This window comes from Vipera ursinii (assembly GCF_947247035.1).
Source record: "Vipera ursinii genome assembly, chromosome: 5".
Taxonomy (NCBI): Eukaryota; Metazoa; Chordata; class Lepidosauria; order Squamata; family Viperidae; genus Vipera; species Vipera ursinii.
In genome coordinates this window covers 51,335,087-51,359,299 of record NC_139518.1, presented here as the reverse complement: position 1 = coordinate 51,359,299, position 24,213 = coordinate 51,335,087, and the positions used below count along the sequence as shown (strand labels likewise).

The window sequence follows — 24,213 nt, the reverse complement described above, 5'->3', positions numbered from 1 at the left end:
TTGGAAGACAAGATAGATGGAATGTGTGCTCAAATTTAAAGATGACACAGACAATAGGAGGTAGAAAGATCATTCAAAATTATCTTGATAATTAAGAAATAGGTTGAAAATAAAATCATGAAATTTAGTTGGAACAAATGAAAAGTCCTTAGGAAAAGAAATTAAATGTATAGGTACATCACAGAAAAACAAGGGTAGTAAGCAGGCATTCTGAACTGGGTCTAGGAGCCTACTGGCAACAAATGCTTTGAAATCAATGTAACCCAACAAAATTGGGTTTGGCTTCCAAGCAGTCTGGCTGCTACATTCTACACCAGTTATCTTCAGAGGCAGCTTCATATGAAGTGTTGAGATAATAAAGGTCATATCCCTTTCCAGAAACAGATCTGTGTAACTATCATACAACCAAGTTAGTGACCATTGATATTTCAACTATGTTCACATGGAAGTTAGAACTGAAAACATGGCAAAATGAGAGGAAAACAAATTCATTCCCCTTCCAATTTATGTTAACTGATGTATTCTTGTCCTAGATCTTTGCAGTGTAAGAAATTGTAGATATTATGAGCGTTTTCATTTCTGTTTTTCATGTAAAAAAACCTCCTGCAACAATACATCCAAAATATATGAAAAACAAGGATTCTTTTAATGCTCACATTGCAAACAGGGAAGCCAAGATTCAGTCAGTGATGGCTTCTAAAAGGCTATCTGTTTAAGAAGCCTGCAAAATAATGTGACTTTAGCCTTCTATGCAAATCAAATTACTGCATCAAGACACATAACAAGAGCTGGTCATAAAATGTTCTCTTAAACCAGTTACACAATCACTCTCCATCTGACATTTGACACATCTCTCAAAAGCAAATAAAGTAAAACCTCCTAGGTTAAAATAATGCCCTTCCTCAATACTGCAACACTGAGATTCCATAATGAACTGAGAACATGTAAACTGAAATTCATTTTGATTTCAATGAGATGATTTGCTTTTTATTGACAATTAATAAAAGCATTTAATACACTTTTAACCAGCTGCATATGGTACTTCAGAGTAAGGGCAAAAGCTTGATCCTTGTATTAAAGAATCCTTCTCTACTTGAATTTCTATTTCAACCTTGCTGAGGAAAAGCAGGAAAAGAGAGGGAAAAATAGCTCCTTCCTCCCCCGCCCCCACCAAAGTGTGGACTGTTATCCTTAGGATTCATTCTGGTATCACCTAATCCATGTGTTCCACACTGATCTCTGTAAAGTTTAAACCAGGAGTCTTCAAACTTGGCCCTTTTATGACTTGTGGACTTCAAATCCCAGAATTCCTCAGCCAGTGTGCCTGGCTGAGGAATTCTGGAAGTTGAAGTCCACAAGTCATAAAAGGGCCAAGTTTGAAGACCCCTGGTTTAAACTATTCTTTCTTTCATCTTTCCTTCTTCTGAAGAAATCTCCCCAGTACTCATTCACAAGCTACAGCTGAAACTGAATCTTTCAAATCGATAACACAAAATGATGTCAGTCTCTGTTTATGTTCCTAAAAGCCTTCATCGGTCTTGTTCACAGACAAAGGAGAGGAATATGAGAGCTCCATCCACCCAAATGAAGGCTGAAAAATTAATCTGGCTCCTTCACTTACATGTGGCATTTAACAACTGCTATTGTTAATAAACTGAAGAGTTGGGAGAGGGGATAAGAATTGTAATTATACCACTGACAAGCAAGGATGATTAAGAGTTTTAGGGTCAGAGGTTTGGCAGTGGACTGTCAGAAAAAAAAGCAACATTACAAGAGACACCAGTTTATCAGTATTTCCATTCTGAATGTCCCTCTATTATGAAAGGACTGTTAGTCATTAAAAAACCCCTCAAACCTTTGGTAAACAACACTTTGTGGCATATTAAAGAGCACCACACTGATTATCATATATCTTTTTGTGGATTTGGGGACATTTTATTAGATGCTCAGGAATACTTTTGTATAATTTTTAAATGTATTTTTTTAAAAAAGGAAAATTCTATTAAAAACAATACTTGATTATTTTTCTGAACTGAAGAGATTCAGGCCTTTAATCCATATTGAAAGCCTCTTCTCATGTAACACATTTAAACTGATTTGAAAAATAGTGACCTCAATAAATCATATAGTTGTAAGCCAACATAATGGATAAGGATCCTTATTCAACACAGAAATCCGCATTACAGCATCCTGACAGATGGATGTCCAGCTTCCACTTCAATGTCCAATAAAGGAGAAGTTACTACTCCCCTGATGACAGGTCCCATCATCCAATTCCTTTTCTTTAGGTAGATTTCCCTAACATTTAACTGGAATCTACCTTCCTAAAATAATCATTCCATGTTTTGCATTCCAGGAGGATCAAATCAGACTCTGGATTTTCCGTGTTAACACCATTTCCTTGCGGCCTTCTCTTCTTAAAGCTAAATATATCAAGTTCCCTCAGTTTCTCCTGCTAACAATTAGTTTCTATCTGATCATCCGTGTTTCTCTTCTTTGAATCTCTTCCACTTTCTCTTTCTTTTTAAATCAATTTTATATTACCTGAAAATGCAAATATTCCCTCCAGGGGAATATTAGTTAATCACGTAATTAAAAGAAAGACCACAGAAATATGGACTAAGCTGAATATCTCATTTCAATTTGAAGTTACACAATAATAATTTGCAAATAATTACAAAGGACACTATATAACTAGATATTAATACCTGCAATCTCAACAAGAATTCCTATCCTTTTAAACATTATCATGTTTCAGCAGTTTCATCTGAATTGTTAATAACAGACTACCTGAAAGAAGCTCCTTGCTTACCAATCTTTGTTTTCTTATATCCCAACTCAATATCATGTGCCATTTCAAATACCGTATATACTTGAGTATAAGCCAACTCGAGTATAAGCCGAGACCCCCAATTTCACCCCCAAAAACTGGAAAAAGTTGGTGACTCGAGTATAAGCCGATCCGCCGTTCTACAAGCCTCCGCCGCCGGCGGAGGCTGGATCCGCGCTCTGCAAGCCTCTGCCGCCAGCAGAGGCTCGATCCGCCATTTTGCAAGCCTGAATACACAGGAATACCCTGTGTGGCCACGGCTCTCGGGGAAGCCCTGGCTGTCCGCTTCCTCGCTCCACGCTGCCATTCGGGGCCCGCGCGTTCCCCGGGCAAATCGCGGCACCCAGCAGGCGAGGAAACACGCCCGCTCCAGTCGCCCCCCCCTTCCCTCAGGAGACGCGAAGCAAGTGACCGCCCGGAGCTTACCAAGGACTTGCTTCGGTGCTTCCAGGATCGCGCGCACCTCTCCCAAGCCGCTGCCGTCCGGAGACCTGCCGAAGTTTGGGGAGGTTTGGGGAGGTGCGCGCGCACCTCCCCAAACCTCCCCAAACGTCGGCAGGTCTCTGGACCTCCGTGCCCTGCCTGCCTGCTTGTTTCCGCTGCGGAAAGAAGCAGACCTCCGCGCCCTGCCTGCCTGCTTCTTTCCGCTGCGAAAAGAAGCAGACCTCCGCGCTCTGCCTGCCTGCTTCTTTCCGCTGCGGAAAGAAGCAGACCTCCGCGCTCTGCCTGCCTGCTTCTTTCCGCGCGCACCTCCCCAAACCTCCCCAAACTTCGGCAGGTCTGCGGACGGCGGTGGCTTGGGAGAGGTGCGCGCGATCCCGGAAGCACCAAAGCCTCGGCCGCGCACAAGTCCTCGGTAAGTTTTTTTGTTGACTGGAGTATAAGCTGAAGTGGAATTTTTCAGCCCAAAAAGTGGGCTGAAAAATTCGGCTTATACTCAAGTATATACGGTACTTTTGGAAAAAAACAACCAAAAGTAAAAAAAACAGTTAGCAGTATTCTTTTCTATAATTGACCTACAACTGTTTAAACTAAAGCTTTGCCAACCTCAATATGCATCATCAGAGAAGCCCTGGTGTCCCAGTGGTTAGAATGCAGTATCACAGGCAAATTCTGCCCACAACCTAGAGTTCAATCCTGATGGGCTTACAGTTGACTCAGCCTTCCATTCTTCTGAGGTTGGTATAATGGGGACCCAGATTATGAGCAATATGCTGACATTGTAAACCACCCAGAGAGTGCTGTGAAGCACTATGGGACAGTATATAAGTCTAGGTTCTAATGCTATAGCTATAAACTCAGAGATGCATCACATGAGCCCTATGATAAAAGCATTAATATATATTTAGATCAAGAGGTAGAAATTATTAGTACAGGCATCAATGTACAGCAGTTAACAATAGTTTGAAGGAGGAAATCCCAACATTAATGTATTTTATATGGAACATCATATATGTTCTTCATAAGTATAAAATGTCAAGTGAAGGACAACCAGATTTATATACAAAATGGAATTCATGAATTCTGCTTCAAAGCTAAAAATCATAGAGCCCACATTTAAAAAGTCTTCGCATCCTCTGACAACCTGGACAGACATTGCTAGTGAACACAGGCAATATAGAATTAGATGGAAAAATGGTCTGACATAAGAAAATTGCCTATGTTTCTTTTTACTTATATAAATTGCAACCTTTGGTAATTTAACACAGAGGTCCCCAACCAATGGGCCATGGCCCACTATCAGGCCTTGAGCCATTCTGAACCAGGCCGTGAAAGTGGTGGGTGAGCATGTGCACATGCCTGCATCCCCACTTGTGTGAGCAGTGGGTATGCACACAAACTCCATTTGCGTGAGCAGCAGCCACATGTGCCCAACGCTCATGCAAACTGAGCTGTGTACACTTGTCTTCCACTCATACGGAACCATCCCCTTTCCCCACTGGTCCACAAAGCCAGAATGGTTGGGGAACTCTGGTTTAACAGATTTCAGCACCTATTAATTTATATGTTACTCTTTGTACTTCTTAATAATGTTAGGAAATAACATTTTCAACAAAACATCCCAATTATTTTATTCTTGTTTTTAACTGTTTTTTATAATACTTATATATGGCTTCTATGTTTTTATATTTATTTGTACACCACGCAGAGTTGCTCTCTGAGGGGTGGTTTCTAAATAGTACATAGAAATAGAATAAATAAATCAACAAAACATAACATCTCACTAAGATAAGAGGTAACATGTTTTTATTTCTACCAAAAGCAATATCTAGCATTCAATCCAATGCATAATAATAATGGTTTCACACAGACTACAGAAGGGTAAAAATCCCAATAATGCAGTGCTGATCCTGGAAGAAAAATTGGGAGAATTATACAACTTTCACAGAGATCCAAGAATAAGAAATCAGGGAACATATTTTTTTCTTGAGATCTAAGGTCTTATCTATATCATGGCTGTAGGATAATCCTGACAAGAAGAAATATATATAACTGGGTTCCAATGACAGAACCCTAGCTCTGAACATGAAAGGTGAAAGGCATGAGAAAAAATAAGTGCCAAAAATGTAATAGAACAAGTAGCCACATATTCAAAAGCATCACACTACTGCAGATGATATCCAGTCCATACTACACGAAAGAAATCACAAATAAGTGCTGAGTTTAGCAATACTGCCTTCCAGATGGGAATAAGGATTGGAACATATTTTACCCCCATTATCAAAATTACTACTCAGTGCAACTGCCTGGTACTTAAAAATACTGGTGTTAAGATCTTTCCAAAACCTCCTTTAGAAAATTAAATACTTGATTGATCCTATCACAGGTGGGATCTGTTCCATTGCTACTAATATTGTACCATTAACATTTGCATATTGTCATACTAGCTTGATTTGTGAACTTTTTCTAAGATGATATCAACCCCACCATGCACATACCGTATATACTTGAGTATAAGCCGAATTTTTCAGCCCACTTTTTGGGCTGAAAAATTCCACTTCGGCTTATACTCCAGTCAACAAAAAAAACTTACCGAGGACTTGTGCGCGGCCGAGGCTTTGGTGCTTCCGGGATCGCCCGCACCTCTCCCAAGCCACCGCCGTCCGAGACCTGCCGAAGTTTGGGGAGGTTTGGGGAGGTGCGCGCGCACCTCCCCAAACTCCGCCCCTTGCCTGCCTGCTTCTTTCCGCAGCGGAAAGAAGCAGGCAGGCAGGGCGCGGAGGAACGGAGACTTGCCGACGTTTGGGGAGGTTTGGGCGTCTCCCCAAACCTCGGCAGGTCTCCGTTCCTCCGCGCAGACCTGCCGACGTTTGGGGAGGTTTGGGCGCCTCCCCAAACCTCCCCAAACCTCGGCAGGTCTCCGTTCCTGTTTGGGGAGGTTTGGGCGCCTCCCCAAACCTCCCCAAACCTCGGCAGGTCTCCGTTCCTCCGCGCAGACCTGCCGACCTTTGGGGAGGTTTGGGCGCCTCCCCAAACGTCCCCAAACCTCGGCAGGTCTCCGTTCCTGTTTGGGGAGCTTTGGGCGCCTCCCCAAACCTCCCCAAACCTCGGCAGGTCTCCGTTCCTCCGCGCAGACCTGCCGACCTTTGGGGAGGTTTGGGCGCCTCCCCAAACCTCGGCAGGTCTCCGTTCCTGTTTGGGGAGGTTTGGGCGCCTCCCCAAACCTCCCCAAACCTCGGCAGGTCTCCGTTCCTCCGCGCAGACCTGCCGACCTTTGGGGAGGTTTGGGCGCCTCCCCAAACGTCCCCAAACCTCGGCAGGTCTCCGTTCCTCCGCGCAGACCTGCCGACCTTTGGGGAGGTTTGGGCGCCTCCCCAAACGTCCCCAAACCTCGGCAGGTCTCCGTTCCTGTTTGGGGAGGTTTGGGCGCCTCCCCAAACGTCCCCAAACCTCAGCAGGTCTCCGTTCCTCCGCGCAGACCTGCCGACCTTTGGGGAGGTTTGGGCGCCTCCCCAAACGTCCCCAAACCTCGGCAGGTCTCCGTTCCTGTTTGGGGAGGTTTGGGCGCCTCCCCAAACCTCCCCAAACCTCGGCAGGTCTCCGTTCCTCCGTGCAGACCTGCCGACCTTTGGGGAGGTTTGGGCGCCTCCCCAAACGTCCCCAAACCTCGGCAGGTCTCCGTTCCTGTTTGGGGAGGTTTGGGCGCCTCCCCAAACCTCCCCAAACCTCGGCAGGTCTCCGTTCCTCCGCGCAGACCTGCCGACGTTTGGGGAGGTTTGGGCGCCTCCCCAAACCTCCCCAAACCTCGGCAGGTCTCCGTTCCTGTTTGGGGAGGTTTGGGCGCCTCCCCAAACCTCCCCAAACCTCGGCAGGTCTCCGTTCCTCCGCGCAGACCTGCCGACCTTTGGGGAGGTTTGGGCGCCTCCCCAAACGTCCCCAAACCTCGGCAGGTCTCCGTTCCTGTTTGGGGAGGTTTGGGCGCCTCCCCAAACGTCCCCAAACCTCGGCAGGTCTCCGTTCCTCCGCGCAGACCTGCCGACCTTTGGGGAGGTTTGGGCGCCTCCCCAAACGTCCCCAAACCTCGGCAGGTCTCCGTTCCTGTTTGGGGAGGTTTGGGCGCCTCCCCAAACGTCCCCAAACCTCGGCAGGTCTCCGTTCCAGTTTGGGGAGGTTTGGGCGCCTCCCCAAACCTCCCCAAACCTCGGCAGGTCTACGTTCCTCCGTGCAGACCTGCCGACCTTTGGGGAGGTTTGGGCGCCTCCCCAAACGTCCCCAAACCTCGGCAGGTCTCCGTTCCTGTTTGGGGAGGTTTGGGCGCCTCCCCAAACCTCCCCAAACCTCGGCAGGTCTCCGTTCCTCCGCGCAGACCTGCCGACGTTTGGGGAGGTTTGGGCGCCTCCCCAAACCTCCCCAAACCTCGGCAGGTCTCCGTTCCTGTTTGGGGAGGTTTGGGCGCCTCCCCAAACCTCCCCAAACCTCGGCAGGTCTCCGTTCCTCCGCGCAGACCTGCCGACCTTTGGGGAGGTTTGGGCGCCTCCCCAAACGTCCCCAAACCTCGGCAGGTCTCCGTTCCTGTTTGGGGAGGTTTGGGCGCCTCCCCAAACGTCCCCAAACCTCGGCAGGTCTCCGTTCCTCCGCGCAGACCTGCCGACCTTTGGGGAGGTTTGGGCGCCTCCCCAAACGTCCCCAAACCTCGGCAGGTCTCCGTTCCTGTTTGGGGAGGTTTGGGCGCCTCCCCAAACCTCCCCAAACCTCGGCAGGTCTCCGTTCCTGTTTGGGGAGGTTTGGGCGCCTCCCCAAACCTCCCCAAACCTCGGCAGGTCTCCGTTCCTCCGCGCAGACCTGCCGACCTTTGGGGAGGTTTGGGCGCCTCCCCAAACGTCCCCAAACCTCGGCAGGTCTCCGTTCCTCCGCGCAGACCTGCCGACCTTTGGGGAGGTTTGGGCGCCTCCCCAAACGTCCCCAAACCTCGGCAGGTCTCCGTTCCTGTTTGGGGAGGTTTGGGCGCCTCCCCAAACGTCCCCAAACCTCGGCAGGTCTCCGTTCCTCCGCGCAGACCTGCCGACCTTTGGGGAGGTTTGGGCGCCTCCCCAAACCTCCCCAAACCTCGGCAGGTCTCCGTTCTTCCTGCCGACCTTTGGGGAGGTTTGGGCGCCTCCCCAAACCTCCCCAAACCTCGGCAGGTCTCCGTTCTTCCTGCCGACCTTTGGGGAGGTTTGGGCGCCTCCCCAAACCTCCCCAAACCTCGGCAGGTCTGCGCGGAGGAACGGAGACCTGCCGAGGTTTGGGGAGGTTTGGGGAGGCGCCCAAACCTCCCCAAACAGGAACGGAGACCTGCCGAGGTTTGGGGACGTTTGGGGAGGCGCCCAAACCTCCCCAAAGGTCGGCAGGTCTGCGCGGAGGAACGGAGACCTGCCGAGGTTTGGGGACGTTTGGGGAGGCGCCCAAACCTCCCCAAACAGGAACGGAGACCTGCCGAGGTTTGGGGACGTTTGGGGAGGCGCCCAAACCTCCCCAAAGGTCGGCAGGTCTGCGCGGAGGAACGGAGACCTGCCGAGGTTTGGGGAGGTTTGGGGAGGCGCCCAAACCTCCCCAAACAGGAACGGAGACCTGCCGAGGTTTGGGGACGTTTGGGGAGGCGCCCAAACCTCCCCAAAGGTCGGTAGGTCTGCGCGGAGGAACGGAGACCTGCCGAGGTTTGGGGACGTTTGGGGAGGCGCCCAAACCTCCCCAAACGTCGGCAGGTCTGCGCGGAGGAACGGAGACCTGCCGAGGTTTGGGGAGGTTTGGGGAGGCGCCCAAACCTCCCCATACAGGAACGGAGACCTGCCGAGGTTTGGGGACGTTTGGGGAGGCGCCCAAACCTCCCCAAAGGTCGGCAGGTCTGCGCGGAGGAACGGAGACCTGCCGAGGTTTGGGGACGTTTGGGGAGGCGCCCAAACCTCCCCAAACAGGAACGGAGACCTGCCGAGGTTTGGGGACGTTTGGGGAGGCGCCCAAACCTCCCCAAAGGTCGGCAGGTCTGCGCGGAGGAACGGAGACCTGCCGAGGTTTGGGGACGTTTGGGGAGGCGCCCAAACCTCCCCAAACAGGAACGGAGACCTGCCGAGGTTTGGGGACGTTTGGGGAGGCGCCCAAACCTCCCCAAAGGTCGGCAGGTCTGCGCGGAGGAACGGAGACCTGCCGAGGTTTGGGGAGGTTTGGGGAGGCGCCCAAACCTCCCCAAACAGGAACGGAGACCTGCCGAGGTTTGGGGAGGTTTGGGGAGGCGCCCAAACCTCCCCAAAGGTCGGCAGGTCTGCGCGGAGGAACGGAGACCTGCCGAGGTTTGGGGAGGCTTGGGGAGGCGCCCAAACCTCCCCAAACAGGAACGGAGACCTGCCGAGGTTTGGGGACGTTTGGGGAGGCGCCCAAACCTCCCCAAAGGTCGGCAGGTCTGCGCGGAGGAACGGAGACCTGCCGAGGTTTGGGGACGTTTGGGGAGGCGCCCAAACCTCCCCAAACAGGGACGGAGACCTGCCGAGGTTTGGGGAGGTTTGGGCGCCTCCCCAAACGTCCCCAAACCTCGGCAGGTCTCCGTTCCTCCGCGCAGACCTGCCGACCTTTGGGGAGGTTTGGGCGCCTCCCCAAACGTCCCCAAACCTCGGCAGGTCTCCGTTCCTGTTTGGGGAGGTTTGGGCGCCTCCCCAAATGTCCCCAAACCTCGGCAGGTCTCCGTTCCTCCGCGCAGACCTGCCGACCTTTGGGGAGGTTTGGGCGCCTCCCCAAACGTCCCCAAACCTCGGCAGGTCTCCGTTCCTGTTTGGGGAGGTTTGGGCGCCTCCCCAAACGTCCCCAAACCTCGGCAGGTCTCCGTTCCTCCGCGCAGACCTGCCGACCTTTGGGGAGGTTTGGGCGCCTCCCCAAACGTCCCCAAACCTCGGCAGGTCTCCGTTCCTGTTTGGGGAGGTTTGGGCGCCTCCCCAAACCTCCCCAAACCTCGGCAGGTCTCCGTTCCTCCGTGCAGACCTGCCGACCTTTGGGGAGGTTTGGGCGCCTCCCCAAACGTCCCCAAACCTCGGCAGGTCTCCGTTCCTGTTTGGGGAGCTTTGGGCGCCTCCCCAAACCTCCCCAAACCTCGGCAGGTCTCCGTTCCTCCGCGCAGACCTGCCGACCTTTGGGGAGGTTTGGGCGCCTCCCCAAACCTCGGCAGGTCTCCGTTCCTGTTTGGGGAGGTTTGGGCGCCTCCCCAAACCTCCCCAAACCTCGGCAGGTCTCCGTTCCTCCGCGCAGACCTGCCGACCTTTGGGGAGGTTTGGGCGCCTCCCCAAACGTCCCCAAACCTCGGCAGGTCTCCGTTCCTCCGCGCAGACCTGCCGACCTTTGGGGAGGTTTGGGCGCCTCCCCAAACATCCCCAAACCTCGGCAGGTCTCCGTTCCTGTTTGGGGAGGTTTGGGCGCCTCCCCAAACGTCCCCAAACCTCGGCAGGTCTCCGTTCCTCCGCGCAGACCTGCCGACCTTTGGGGAGGTTTGGGCGCCTCCCCAAACGTCCCCAAACCTCGGCAGGTCTCCGTTCCTGTTTGGGGAGGTTTGGGCGCCTCCCCAAACCTCCCCAGGTCTCCGTTCCTCCGTGCAGACCTGCCGACCTTTGGGGAGGTTTGGGCGCCTCCCCAAACGTCCCCAAACCTCGGCAGGTCTCCGTTCCTGTTTGGGGAGGTTTGGGCGCCTCCCCAAACCTCCCCAAACCTCGGCAGGTCTCCGTTCCTCCGCGCAGACCTGCCGACGTTTGGGGAGGTTTGGGCGCCTCCCCAAACCTCCCCAAACCTCGGCAGGTCTCCGTTCCTGTTTGGGGAGGTTTGGGCGCCTCCCCAAACCTCCCCAAACCTCGGCAGGTCTCCGTTCCTCCGCGCAGACCTGCCGACCTTTGGGGAGGTTTGGGCGCCTCCCCAAACGTCCCCAAACCTCGGCAGGTCTCCGTTCCTGTTTGGGGAGGTTTGGGCGCCTCCCCAAACGTCCCCAAACCTCGGCAGGTCTCCGTTCCTCCGCGCAGACCTGCCGACCTTTGGGGAGGTTTGGGCGCCTCCCCAAACGTCCCCAAACCTCGGCAGGTCTCCGTTCCTGTTTGGGGAGGTTTGGGCGCCTCCCCAAACGTCCCCAAACCTCGGCAGGTCTCCGTTCCTGTTTGGGGAGGTTTGGGCGCCTCCCCAAACCTCCCCAAACCTCGGCAGGTCTCCGTTCCTCCGCGCAGACCTGCCGACCTTTGGGGAGGTTTGGGCGCCTCCCCAAACGTCCCCAAACCTCGGCAGGTCTCCGTTCCTCCGCGCAGACCTGCCGACCTTTGGGGAGGTTTGGGCGCCTCCCCAAACGTCCCCAAACCTCGGCAGGTCTCCGTTCCTGTTTGGGGAGGTTTGGGCGCCTCCCCAAACGTCCCCAAACCTCGGCAGGTCTCCGTTCCTCCGCGCAGACCTGCCGACCTTTGGGGAGGTTTGGGCGCCTCCCCAAACCTCCCCAAACCTCGGCAGGTCTCCGTTCTTCCTGCCGACCTTTGGGGAGGTTTGGGCGCCTCCCCAAACCTCCCCAAACCTCGGCAGGTCTCCGTTCTTCCTGCCGACCTTTGGGGAGGTTTGGGCGCCTCCCCAAACCTCCCCAAACCTCGGCAGGTCTGCGCGGAGGAACGGAGACCTGCCGAGGTTTGGGGAGGTTTGGGGAGGCGCCCAAACCTCCCCAAACAGGAACGGAGACCTGCCGAGGTTTGGGGACGTTTGGGGAGGCGCCCAAACCTCCCCAAAGGTCGGCAGGTCTGCGCGGAGGAACGGAGACCTGCCGAGGTTTGGGGACGTTTGGGGAGGCGCCCAAACCTCCCCAAACAGGAACGGAGACCTGCCGAGGTTTGGGGACGTTTGGGGAGGCGCCCAAACCTCCCCAAAGGTCGGCAGGTCTGCGCGGAGGAACGGAGACCTGCCGAGGTTTGGGGAGGTTTGGGGAGGCGCCCAAACCTCCCCAAACAGGAACGGAGACCTGCCGAGGTTTGGGGAGGTTTGGGGAGGCGCCCAAACCTCCCCAAAGGTCGGCAGGTCTGCGCGGAGGAACGGAGACCTGCCGAGGTTTGGGGAGGTTTGGGGAGGCGCCCAAAGCTCCCCAAACAGGAATGGAGACCTGCCGAGGTTTGGGGACGTTTGGGGAGGCGCCCAAACCTCCCCAAAGGTCGGCAGGTCTGCGCGGAGGAACGGAGACCTGCCGAGGTTTGGGGACGTTTGGGGAGGCGCCCAAACCTCCCCAAACGTCGGCAGGTCTGCGCGGAGGAACGGAGACCTGCCGAGGTTTGGGGAGGTTTGGGGAGGCGCCCAAACCTCCCCAAACAGGAACGGAGACCTGCCGAGGTTTGGGGACGTTTGGGGAGGCGCCCAAACCTCCCCAAAGGTCGGCAGGTCTGCGCGGAGGAACGGAGACCTGCCGAGGTTTGGGGACGTTTGGGGAGGCGCCCAAACCTCCCCAAACAGGAACGGAGACCTGCCAAGGTTTGGGGACGTTTGGGGAGGCGCCCAAACCTCCCCAAAGGTCGGCAGGTCTGCGCGGAGGAACGGAGACCTGCCGAGGTTTGGGGACGTTTGGGGAGGCGCCCAAACCTCCCCAAACAGGAACGGAGACCTGCCGAGGTTTGGGGACGTTTGGGGAGGCGCCCAAACCTCCCCAAAGGTCGGCAGGTCTGCGCGGAGGAACGGAGACCTGCCGAGGTTTGGGGAGGTTTGGGGAGGCGCCCAAACCTCCCCAAACAGGAACGGAGACCTGCCGAGGTTTGGGGAGGTTTGGGGAGGCGCCCAAACCTCCCCAAAGGTCGGCAGGTCTGCGCGGAGGAACGGAGACCTGCCGAGGTTTGGGGAGGCTTGGGGAGGCGCCCAAACCTCCCCAAACAGGAACGGAGACCTGCCGAGGTTTGGGGACGTTTGGGGAGGCGCCCAAACCTCCCCAAAGGTCGGCAGGTCTGCGCGGAGGAACGGAGACCTGCCGAGGTTTGGGGACGTTTGGGGAGGCGCCCAAACCTCCCCAAACAGGGACGGAGACCTGCCGAGGTTTGGGGAGGTTTGGGGAGGCGCCCAAACCTCCCCAAAGGTCGGCAGGTCTGCGCGGAGGAACGGAGACCTGCCGAGGTTTGGGGACGTTTGGGGAGGCGCCCAAACCTCCCCAAACAGGAACGGAGACCTGCCGAGGTTTGGGGAGGTTTGGGGAGGCGCCCAAACCTCCCCAAAGGTCGGCAGGTCTGCGCGGAGGAACGGAGACCTGCCGAGGTTTGGGGAGGTTTGGGGAGGCGCCCAAAGCTCCCCAAACAGGAACGGAGACCTGCCGAGGTTTGGGGACGTTTGGGGAGGCGCCCAAACCTCCCCAAAGGTCGGCAGGTCTGCGCGGAGGAACGGAGACCTGCCGAGGTTTGGGGACGTTTGGGGAGGCGCCCAAACCTCCCCAAACAGGAACGGAGACCTGCCGAGGTTTGGGGACGTTTGGGGAGGCGCCCAAACCTCCCCAAAGGTCGGCAGGTCTGCGCGGAGGAACGGAGACCTGCCGAGGTTTGGGGAGGTTTGGGGAGGCGCCCAAACCTCCCCAAACAGGAACGGAGACCTGCCGAGGTTTGGGGAGGTTTGGGGAGGCGCCCAAACCTCCCCAAAGGTCGGCAGGTCTGCGCGGAGGAACGGAGACCTGCAGAGGTTTGGGGAGGTTTGGGGAGGCGCCCAAACCTCCCCAAACAGGAACGGAGACCTGCCGAGGTTTGGGGACGTTTGGGGAGGCGCCCAAACCTCCCCAAAGGTCGGCAGGTCTGCGCGGAGGAACGGAGACCTGCCGAGGTTTGGGGAGGTTTGGGGAGGCGCCCAAACCTCCCCAAAGGTCGGCAGGAGGAACGGAGACCTGCCGAGGTTTGGGGAGGTTTGGGGAGGCGCCCAAACCTCCCCAAAGGTCGGCAGGAGGAACGGAGACCTGCCGACGAGCCGCGGCTACACAGGGTATTCCTGTGTATTCAGGCTTGCAAAATGGCGGATCGAGCCTCTGCTGGCGGCAGAGGCTTGCAGAACGGCGGATCGGCTTATACTCGAGTCAATAACTTTTTCCAGTTTTTGGGGGTGAAATTGGGGGTCTCGGCTTATACTCGAGTCGGCTTATACTCAAGTATATACGGTATTCTGTCTTTCTTTGCCGATTGTGTCTACTGTACTTGTATTCTCTTTTCCAAAGTCTGAACAATAGTTGGGTAGATTCCTTCTAACTGGATAATGTGCAAATTTGGGGCCTACCATTTCTTACAATGGCCTATTCAACCCAAAATAAATCCCTAGTATCTTTACAATCTTCTGATAATCCATTGAGGTATAAGAAAAGAAATACAATAATCCTTTCAATCAAAACACCATCGGATCATCACTTGGTAGAGCTTGTTAACATGGAAACCTTTACAAATGGAGGCAACTGTTTTTCAAGGAAGCAGAGTCCCTCTTCAAGGGAGATGGGTAGTTCAGAAATGTGAAATAAAAAACAAAAGATCACTGGTGCCCCGAAATGTCTTCCTATTTTTCAGAAAAACCTCAGCTCCAGTTTCCACGGTGGCTACAAATAATACTCCAGTTCAACCAGTTTGCTACCATGTTCAACCTCCCCATCAAGTATTCCACGTGCCAAGAGGATTCTTGGGAAAGGATCTAAATTTCATTTTGGAACTTGGGTAAGATATTTTAAACTTGATAAGCCTGAGTTACTCCAATAATTATATATTGTTTTTATTTTGTTTATATTCTAGCCTTTTTCAGAAGCTCAAGATATCTTACAAAGGGCCCTCCTCCATTTTATCTGAACAATCAACCTGTTTAAAATGCTTTAGTAGATCATATACTGAACAGGTTGGATTAGATGGCCTCCGAGTTCCCTTCTATTTCTATAATTCTATGATCTCCCCCTAAGCTTCTCTGTTTGTTGAGAGGAAAGGTGAAGTAACTAGGCCATCTTCTTCCTAGTGACCTGCTATGAGAAGAAAAAGTAAACTTACTTCCTCTCTTTTCCTAAAGATCTTAACAAAAAGCAACAGGGTTCTCATTTTCTCCAATGATCTGTTTGTCACTGATCCTCTGATCACACTGATCAGAATTTCCTTCAAATGAACAGGCCAGACTGCCCTTTCAAGAGGAAGCACTTCACATCCCTCAACAATGATTAAACTGTGTTCTGATAAGATAAGAAATGATATGACTTCTGCATCATGGGTCAAATTCAACTCCAAATGTAAAGTGTAAGTGTCTAGAATTCATAATTTCTACGTTTCCATGTAGGATATTTCTAAGAAGCCACACAAATCTTGCATAAGAAGAAAGATTTAACTTAACTAGAAGATCCATTTGACATGGAGGAGATAAGACAGCGTAACAGGATAACTATATACGAAGGAAAACTAGCTATTTGATTTTGTTAATTCTACAAAACAAATAACTTTGTGAGATTCATTTTGACTGGAAGGTTGAAGAAAACCTACTGTCAGTGAAACCCTCAGTTAGATTAACATGGGTGCCCTTTTTAAATTCGCCTTGTACAAAGAGGTCCTGTGTGTGCTTGTGTGTTGAAAAGGCATTGTTCTCTCTGCCAGTCTGTGTTATCTCCTTCCTTTAAAGCATTATACTCCACACTGCAGTTTATCACAAATTCAGAGAAGCCTCCTCCTCACATTTGGCAAGCAGTTGCCCGTCTGCAGAAACCTGCAATTTCAGAGATACTCTCTCCACAGTTACAAGTGACATCACTCCCTCTGATTATATAATGCTCTGGGAGAAAGCCTATTTTTATGAACACTTACTGCATTGCTTCAGTCTCCTACTGTAGCTTGTGTACCTACAGCAAGATGCAGTTTCTTCTTCGAGGCATACTGATAACAGAAATTCTGCCCAAACCAATGGTTTATTAATATTGTGTACATCTCATATAGATCCAAAATAAAATAAAAGGGACAATTCAGTGATTCCTCTCAAAGTATTTAAAACAAAATGTTACTGGATACAAATTACAGCCAATTTCTACATTAGGACTGTCTGTCTAAATGTTTGTTTATTAAAGCAGTTCATAAGCAGCTGTAATTTACAAGAACCAACCAAAACATGAATCATTTCCCTCTTTTCTCTCAATTTATGGCCCCCTAAATTCCTACTGGTGACTGCTGTTGATGAAAAAATGTCAGGTACTTCTCCTGCCTTTACAATGATGGTTACATTATTACAGTTCCCCACACAAGTGATTAAAAAAGTATCCTTATATCATAAGGCAAATGTCACATTATGAATGTTGCATTTAGTTTTTGTTGCGTGAAACTATTTCCATAGTGTTTTATCTGGTAGTTGTAGTTTTAAGAATTGTATCTCATATCACAGTATCTTTCCCCAATAATGCTGTAATATTTTTCAGAACTTTTGCTGCAAAAGGCCAATATATATTTTTTATTTAATTGAACTGGTCTGAGTTTGGAATAGAAACTAAGCAGACCTGACATTTAAAACTTGCTACATATATATGAATCCAGATCCATACAATGTGCCAGACCACTCACTATCTAAGGAACAATTAAGGTAATCTTGCATGGATGCAAATTACACGTGTAAATAATTTCATATATTGGAAACATAAAAAATTAGAGATTTCAAAAAATTAATCCAAAGCGGTAACTGATGTAAAGTATTTAACCCCTGATGTCTTTTATCAGAACTTCATATGCATTCTGCTGAAAAGTGGCAAAACTTTTTTTTGCAGAAGTGTAATAATTTCAGCATGAGGTATTTGGCATTCCACTTCTTGTTTTGCCATTATTATTATGGTTCATCGCATAGTTAGCCAGATTTTTAGATAGGATTTGGCATTTTAATTCACCTAGTGAGTCCTTCCCAAGAACCTGAGATAGGCAGATGTTGTTTGATGGTGCTAAAGGTATCTGCAGGATGTATATTATGGTTCACCGCATAGTCAGCCAGACTTTCATATTGGATTGGCATTTTTGCCTACCTGTCGTGTCCTTCCCATTGATCTGGGATAGGCAGATGTGGATACTTGATGATGTTGCACTTATTGCCACAGGATATTAAACTTTTCCAAATAAAACTGGCTTTTGCAATTGACTGGTGGTGAATTTGTCAATGCTGATAATGTTCTAGTTGTTTGGAGAATGCACCCAAGATGCCTATTACTATTGTACTACCTTTGCTTTCTTTTGCCACAATCATACTATTTCTATTTGTGGGTCTTTGTATTTTGTAATTATTATTATTAGGCTTTTATCCTGTCTTTTTATATGCATTTGATAATTATTATTAGTGAATCAAAAGAGAGAGAGATGGAGAAGTAAGGTTTTAAATCAACTAGCTTCTTGTTTTAAAATTCAGAGAAAATTCCAAGTAAGTTTACAAGCTTTGTTTTTTCTATTGGCTAATCTATTATACAAAACCTATTAATTTAAAAATACCTATATGCAGCCTAACCTAAGCACTGTACATTTAAAAACAAGAGACTTAAATTAGGGATCAGTTGCACATATACCAGTCAATACAAAATTTCAAGGCAGTATATTAATCCCAGTATTTATTGCAAAGTTCTAAATATAAAAAATAAAATAAAAATAAAATAAAAGCCACATATTCAACCTGATTCTGAATTCTCCTAAACATTCTCTATAGAATCTAGACCAACCACATAGAACTTGCAATGCCATTGATTTGTCAAGCATAAATATAATGTTCACAATAATACTATGTGGTTGTGGTTGAATATTGCAGAAAGTCCTTACCCTTAAAAAAGAAAGTGGGGGGAACATCCTGGGGGGGGGCAACTCAACCTTTTCTGTTCCAATCAATCCTTAAACTAGAAGCAATGCATTTTATTTATATGGAGAGAAAAAAGAGAAAGAAAATCTTGTATATCCATTGCATAACAAAATCTACTCCCTTCCTGTCCCCATACAAAAACATTTTCAAAAAACAGCATTACAAATTTCACATACACACAAAAACATAGGGTAGGGAAGCACTTTTAAAAGAACTTACAGCTGCTATAAGCAGCCAAGCCAATTCAAGATAATATTTTGAGACTATATGAATAACATCATCTGCTTAAAATCTGCATATTTACAGAGATTGCAAAAACATATCTGGGGGCTACCTTTCACAGTATCTTGTGAAGCCATCATATGACTTGACTAAGGTTTGCTTTTCTAACCCAAAAGACAACTGCATTCTTCTTCCCCCTCCCCCACAACCATCCTTTCACTGGCAGCGGCTGCTTTAATGCTGTTTCCTATTGGGCAATCTGCTCTCTAGCAGAAAAAGGACAAAAATCCAAGATTTTGCTAAGTAATAAAAACCAGAAATGGAAAGGCAGAGAACTGCTGGGGATGGCTAGAGCCTGCATTTTCTTGCTGTAGAATGTCATGGGTACTGCAAACTGAGCTGTGCAAAGTGAAAGAGCTGGGGCATCTGCCAATTTTTTATGGTTTTTTTTGCATTCTTTCAGAAATGTGGTCCCTTTGAATCAATGTTAACTCCTGGCAACTGTCTGGACAAGTCCCTGCAGTTTTCTTGGCAAGGTTTTCTGGAAGTAGTTTGCCACTGCCTGCTTCCTAGGGCTGAGAAAAGGTGACTGGCCCAAGGTCATCCAGCTGGCTTTGTGCCTAAAGCAGAACTAGAACTAATGGTCTCCTGGGTTCTAGCCTGGCACCTTAACCACCACACCAAACTGGCTTGAATGTCAACATGATCTAAATTCACACACAGCAAGGTCAATAATAGCCCTGGGAGATAATTGGTGCTTACTGTTTAGCTCTTTTTTGCAACTTTATGCCAAAGCAAGGAAGGAAAGACCACTCAAGAATTAGGAAGACCAATTTAAAAAATATATATCTTGGTGCACAGTGTAGTGAGCAAAACCAGATTAATGGGGTCTGCAAAAGTGTTAGAAAACAGATATGTGTACACAAAAATATGTCCCACATAGGATACACAGCTTCAGACAGCTGGCTGAGATAGCAAGACATTTCCACTTTAGTGCATTGTATGCTGATGGTGTATATACATAGGCTTACCTATACAATATAGCTTGACTCACTTACTAAAGCTGCATGTATCTCAAGTATATTTCTGTGAAGTGACTGGTCTCTTTTGTGGGTTACTGCAATGTGGATTATGCAAACTGACTTAATGGATGGCAATAACTAATATAGCCTTGTCTTATAAAAAGACCAAATTATCCTTTGGTAGCTACTATTTTATATAGGAAAAGGCTTTCCAGTGTTCCACTGCAATGGTGATAAAAGCTGTATGTGACAAAATAACTTCTTTTCATATAGATGTACAGCATATAGCAATATTTTGTGAATTCTTTGCCTATCTAATATATGGAGTTCTAAAGTTTGGAAACACATTTTTGGATACTGCAGTACCGCTGCTATTAACAAAGTATTCTTTTTCTTTAAAAAGATATAAAATTAAAAAATCTTACTTAAAAATGTCTAGTTGAACTACAGGGAGAGTTTTTTTTTTAATACAACACAGCCTATAAATGAAGATTTTAAAAATCCACTGAATTTGTAAATAAATTTCCATCAACATGTTCTTTTATAGATGTCTATTTTTGGCTCAAACTTTATCTCTCTTCCCTCCCCCCCCCCCAACTTTAAGGCTTCTTCCTCAGAAGAATGGGGGAAGGGACATAACCCATCAAAATCACACTTTTTAAGTTTAGTTTCAACTGATATGGTTATTTATGCAAACCGATATCACGATTCAGCTAACAAAAGTTAAGAATGGGTCAACGAGGGAACAGATCTGCTGTACAATTCCTAAAAGGGTCTTGTGACACAGAATATCCTAAGGGACAAATTGTTCTTTAGATCTGCTTTAAGGGAACAAAGTTGTTTGCCTTGGGAAGGGCTGCATGTCTGCAATCATTTCACAAGAAAGAGTGTTTTGGACTTTCTCATCATTTAGCCAGAATGCAGCCAGCAGTTTTCACAAAAACTTCTTTGGAGTAGGATTATTTTGTTAGGTTTTGATTCTATGAAATTGTTTCCCAGCAATTCACTTTTACAAATATCGAATCAAATCGAATAGAACAGAGCAGAGCTGGTAGAGACCTTGGAGGTCTACTTGTCCAGCCCTCTGCTCAAGCAGGAGAACCTATCCCATCCCAGACAAGTGACTGTCTAGTCTCTTCTTAAAAATCTCCAGTGATGGAGCACCCACGATTTCTGGAGGCAAGCTGTTCCACTGGTTAATTGTCCTCACTGTCAGGAAGTTTCTCCTTAATTCCAGGTTGCTTCTCTCTTTGATCAGTTTCCAACCATTGTTTCTCATCCTGCCCTCTGGTGCTTTGAAAAATAACATGACACCCTCTTCTCTGTGGCAGCCCCTCAAATACTGGAATACTGCTATCATATCTCCCCTATTTCTTCTTTTCTTTAGACTAACAAGACCCAAGTCCTGCAGCCATTCTTCGTATGTTTTAGTCTCCAGGCCTTTGATCATCTTGGTTGCTCTTCTCTGATTTTTTTCCAAACTCTCAACATCTTTTTTGTGATATGGTGACCAAACTTGGCTGCAGTATTCCAGGTGTGGTCTTACTAGGGTTTTACAAAGCGGTACTAATACTTTGTGTGATCTTGATTCTATGCCTCTGTTTATACAACCCAGAATTATATTAGCTTTTTTAGTTGCTGCTGTATACTGCTGGCTCATAGTCAAGTGATCGTCCACTAGGACTTCAAGGTCCCTCTCGTAGTTACTGTTTTGGAGCCAAGTCTCGCCCAATCTGTACTTGTACTTTTGATTTTTCCTGCATAAATGTAAAATTTTGCTTTTCTCCACATTGAATGGGATAGGGCCCATTGTTCAAATTTGTCAAGATCTTTTTGGATCCTGAATTTGTCTTCTGGGGTGTTGGCTACTCCTGTCAGTTTGGTGTCATCTGCAAATTTGATGAGTTCCCCTTCAATTCCCTCATCTAAGTCATTTATGAAGATATTGAAGAGTACTAGGCCTAAGACGGAACCTTGTGGTACCCCACTGTTTACTTCTCTCAATGTGGTGCCATTGAGGACTACTCACTGAGTATGGTTTGCCAGCCAGCTACAGATCTATCTGGTGGTGATGTTATCTATTTCACCTTTTTTTAGCTTACCAAGGAGTAGATTGTGGTCTACTTTATCAAATGCCTTGCTGAAATCTAAGGAATAGGCTTGTATATTATTACCGGTAAGTCACAATGCCAATGGCTAACAGAATAACCAGAGGTTTGCATAACACGCTAAACAAACTGTTTTAAACCACCTTGTGGTTTACTGCCTTATGTAAACCTGGCATTTTGCAATGCTAACTATATGTGGTTGCCCTTGAACATCACCCAGAAGTTACAAGTTGGTTTGCCCATGTTATACCTCTGTTGAGCAAGCTGTATTGGCTCCCAGTTCCTTTTCCAGGTTGCATTTCCAGGTGCTAGTTATTACCTTTAAAGCCCTATGTAGCATAGGAATAGGTTACTGGTGAGACTGAGGGTATTTGTCTATTCCACCAACTAGACTAGGTATGCTCCAGGTCCCTTCAATGCTCCCCTCTAGTGAGACCTAGGAAGCACACCTTTTTCAATGAAGCCCCCGTGTAGAACCACTCCCCCTTGAGATACAGGAGCATGCTACCCTCCTTTTAACCTTCCAGACGGTTACAAAGAGATGATTGTTCCCCAGGCTGAGCACTGAGATAGGATAACATTGGAGGCTGAAGGTGGTGGTGTCAACTGCAGCAGAGGAGAAGAGTTGCCATATCAAGGGTTTTTTTAATTTATTTAATTGGTTTTATAGCTGTTCTGGTTTTGTAGTGCTTTTCATAAACAGGCTGTTTATGTTCCACTTTTTTTCCTAAATCAATTAAGGTGTTATTTCTGGTTTCTACTTTTTTAAGCTTTAAAATAAGTTTGAAAAACAGATGATGAAAAGACATTGACTCGCCAAAGGATACATGGTAAATTTCACTTCTGTATGGATTTGAAATGTTCTGTTCCTGATCTAACTTTCTGATAGAAGGCAAATTATGAGTATACCCAATTCATATAAAGTTCTCCCACTTATAATTCAACTCTGGTCAGGAGTATTTTGCTGAGTTGTAACTGATGAATCATTCCTAACTTTGCCAGACTTGACCTTTGGATACACATCTTACAATAAAAGCCTATCTTTATAATTTAGTATCGGACTTATTCTTAAAAAGTATTTTTGTGAAGTTACATTTCACTTGAATTATCACAATGTTTTCTACAAAGCAACACTTTTGAAATCTCTATAATTTCAGATATAATACTGTAGCAAAGTACTGATCAAGGCCAATTATAAAGAATATACCATATGATGTTTGGCTACCCACATCTGGAAATACTTCCAAAAACGATTCTTATGATACGAAGTCTCAAAGTGATTTGGCACCAAGCTCTTTTTCCCCACACATCTGTCAAGCACTGAAGAAGACATCTGCCTGCCTAAGTACCTTCTAAGGAGGAAGGTACTTATTCATATCTGCTATATTTACAAAGTGTGTTAAAATGTTTTTCAGCAGCTCTAGCCACACTTTGGATCTCATAACATATATTTTGTAGCATTATTTTATTTAAAATATTTATATAACTGGCTATCTTGTACCAGCTCCCAATCAAAATTAAAACAAGAAAACCACATAAATCCACTAAAACCATAAACTTTAGAAACAAAATCATATTAAGTAAAGAAGGTAAAGCCTTTTCTTTCCAAATGAAGTTCAAATCATTTGTTGGCTTTACTCTTTTGTTAAAGAACACCATTTAGTCCTTCAGAAATTATATTTCCAAAATTATATTTCCAAAAATTTCCATTGCCTTCTGGGTTGTTTTGGTTTTTTTACATTTTTTTTGTATTTCTTGGTGAAGTCCTATCAAAGATACAACGCTATTTAGCTTTCTTATATCAGTTATGGTTAGACAAATTCTACCTAGTCCAAAAGAGAATGCAGGTGGAAGACCATCAATAATCCAAAAGTGAATACCAATTCTGCCTAAACATTTTTATTTTGAAGAAAACTTTTATTTCAGAAAGAAAGAAAAACATCTCAAAGAAACAAAAATCCACATTGAATATCAGAATATATTCTGAATCAACAGGAGAGAAAGTTCTAATAATATAACAAGCTTTTATAGATAATTTCTCTCAAAATAGTTTTGATTTCCTCCATTTCCTTCCTTAGACTGGCTCAAAATAGCTTCTATTAAAACCTTTTCCTTTTGTGAACAAAAGTAACCGACTGTTTCTTCAAGAATTTACACTCTGATTCACTACCATCTCACCAAAACATCCTTATACACTACACTTAAGCTTTGGAGAAGTGGTAGAAATGTCCAAATACTTAAGGATGAAAGGAAAGCTCCAAACACGAAAACATAAAAGTGGCATGAAATTTAGCATCCATATAGCTTCAGTTTATAGTCTCCCCAAATACTTCCAAGTCTTCAAATATTTCTGGGCCTTTAAAACTCAGCAAATATACATCAGTCAACAGCATGAGCTTATAAAACAGACAAAAATCCATACAAATATTTTATATTATCCTGTGTTACATTCAATGAGGGAAATTTAATGCAGTCACAAATCCTATGTGGGCAAGCAGGGTTCACCGTTTTGTCACTTTTATAGCATTTGATAAAAGAAATCTGTTATATTGTACAGGATCTCCAAGTTAGAATCTTACTAAGAATTGCCCCTGGCTGAAAGGAGAAAGACAACCAAAGATTTACACAGCTTTTTCTAATCTAAGGCTCTCCAGATAGATTGAGACTAAAACTTGGTAGGAACAGTGCAAGAATTTATTTATATTTTTAGAATTTTTTATATTCCGTATCCTGCATTTATCAAAAGCTACTGCAGTTAGCAACAGAAGGCTGCCTT

At 47.3% G+C, this 24,213-nt stretch overlaps 2 protein-coding genes across 6 annotated transcripts in view; one reads left to right on the top strand and one right to left on the bottom strand.

Annotated features, from left to right (window-relative positions):
• SMNDC1 (survival motor neuron domain containing 1) overlaps positions 1-22,811 on the top strand; it is a 55,100-nt gene extending 32,289 nt beyond the window's left edge. The window contains exons 6-9 of one of the 3 annotated variants that reach the window (XR_014492670.1): positions 14,815-14,958; positions 15,396-15,519; positions 16,680-16,840; positions 22,595-22,811. Coding sequence is in view for 1 of the 3 variants with exons in the window: in XM_083363826.1 (XP_083219952.1) it covers positions 14,815-14,853 (39 nt within the window). In the remaining 2 variants the exon portion in view is untranslated. Of the gene's footprint in view, positions 1-14,814; positions 15,205-15,395; positions 15,520-16,679; positions 16,841-22,594 lie in introns of those variants that run through there. The other 2 variants (XR_014492671.1, XM_083363826.1) reach the window with 2 other exon arrangements.
• Positions 1-24,213, bottom strand: part of MXI1 (MAX interactor 1, dimerization protein) — a 74,187-nt gene that overhangs the window by 15,718 nt on the left and 34,256 nt on the right. The window lies entirely within an intron of this gene.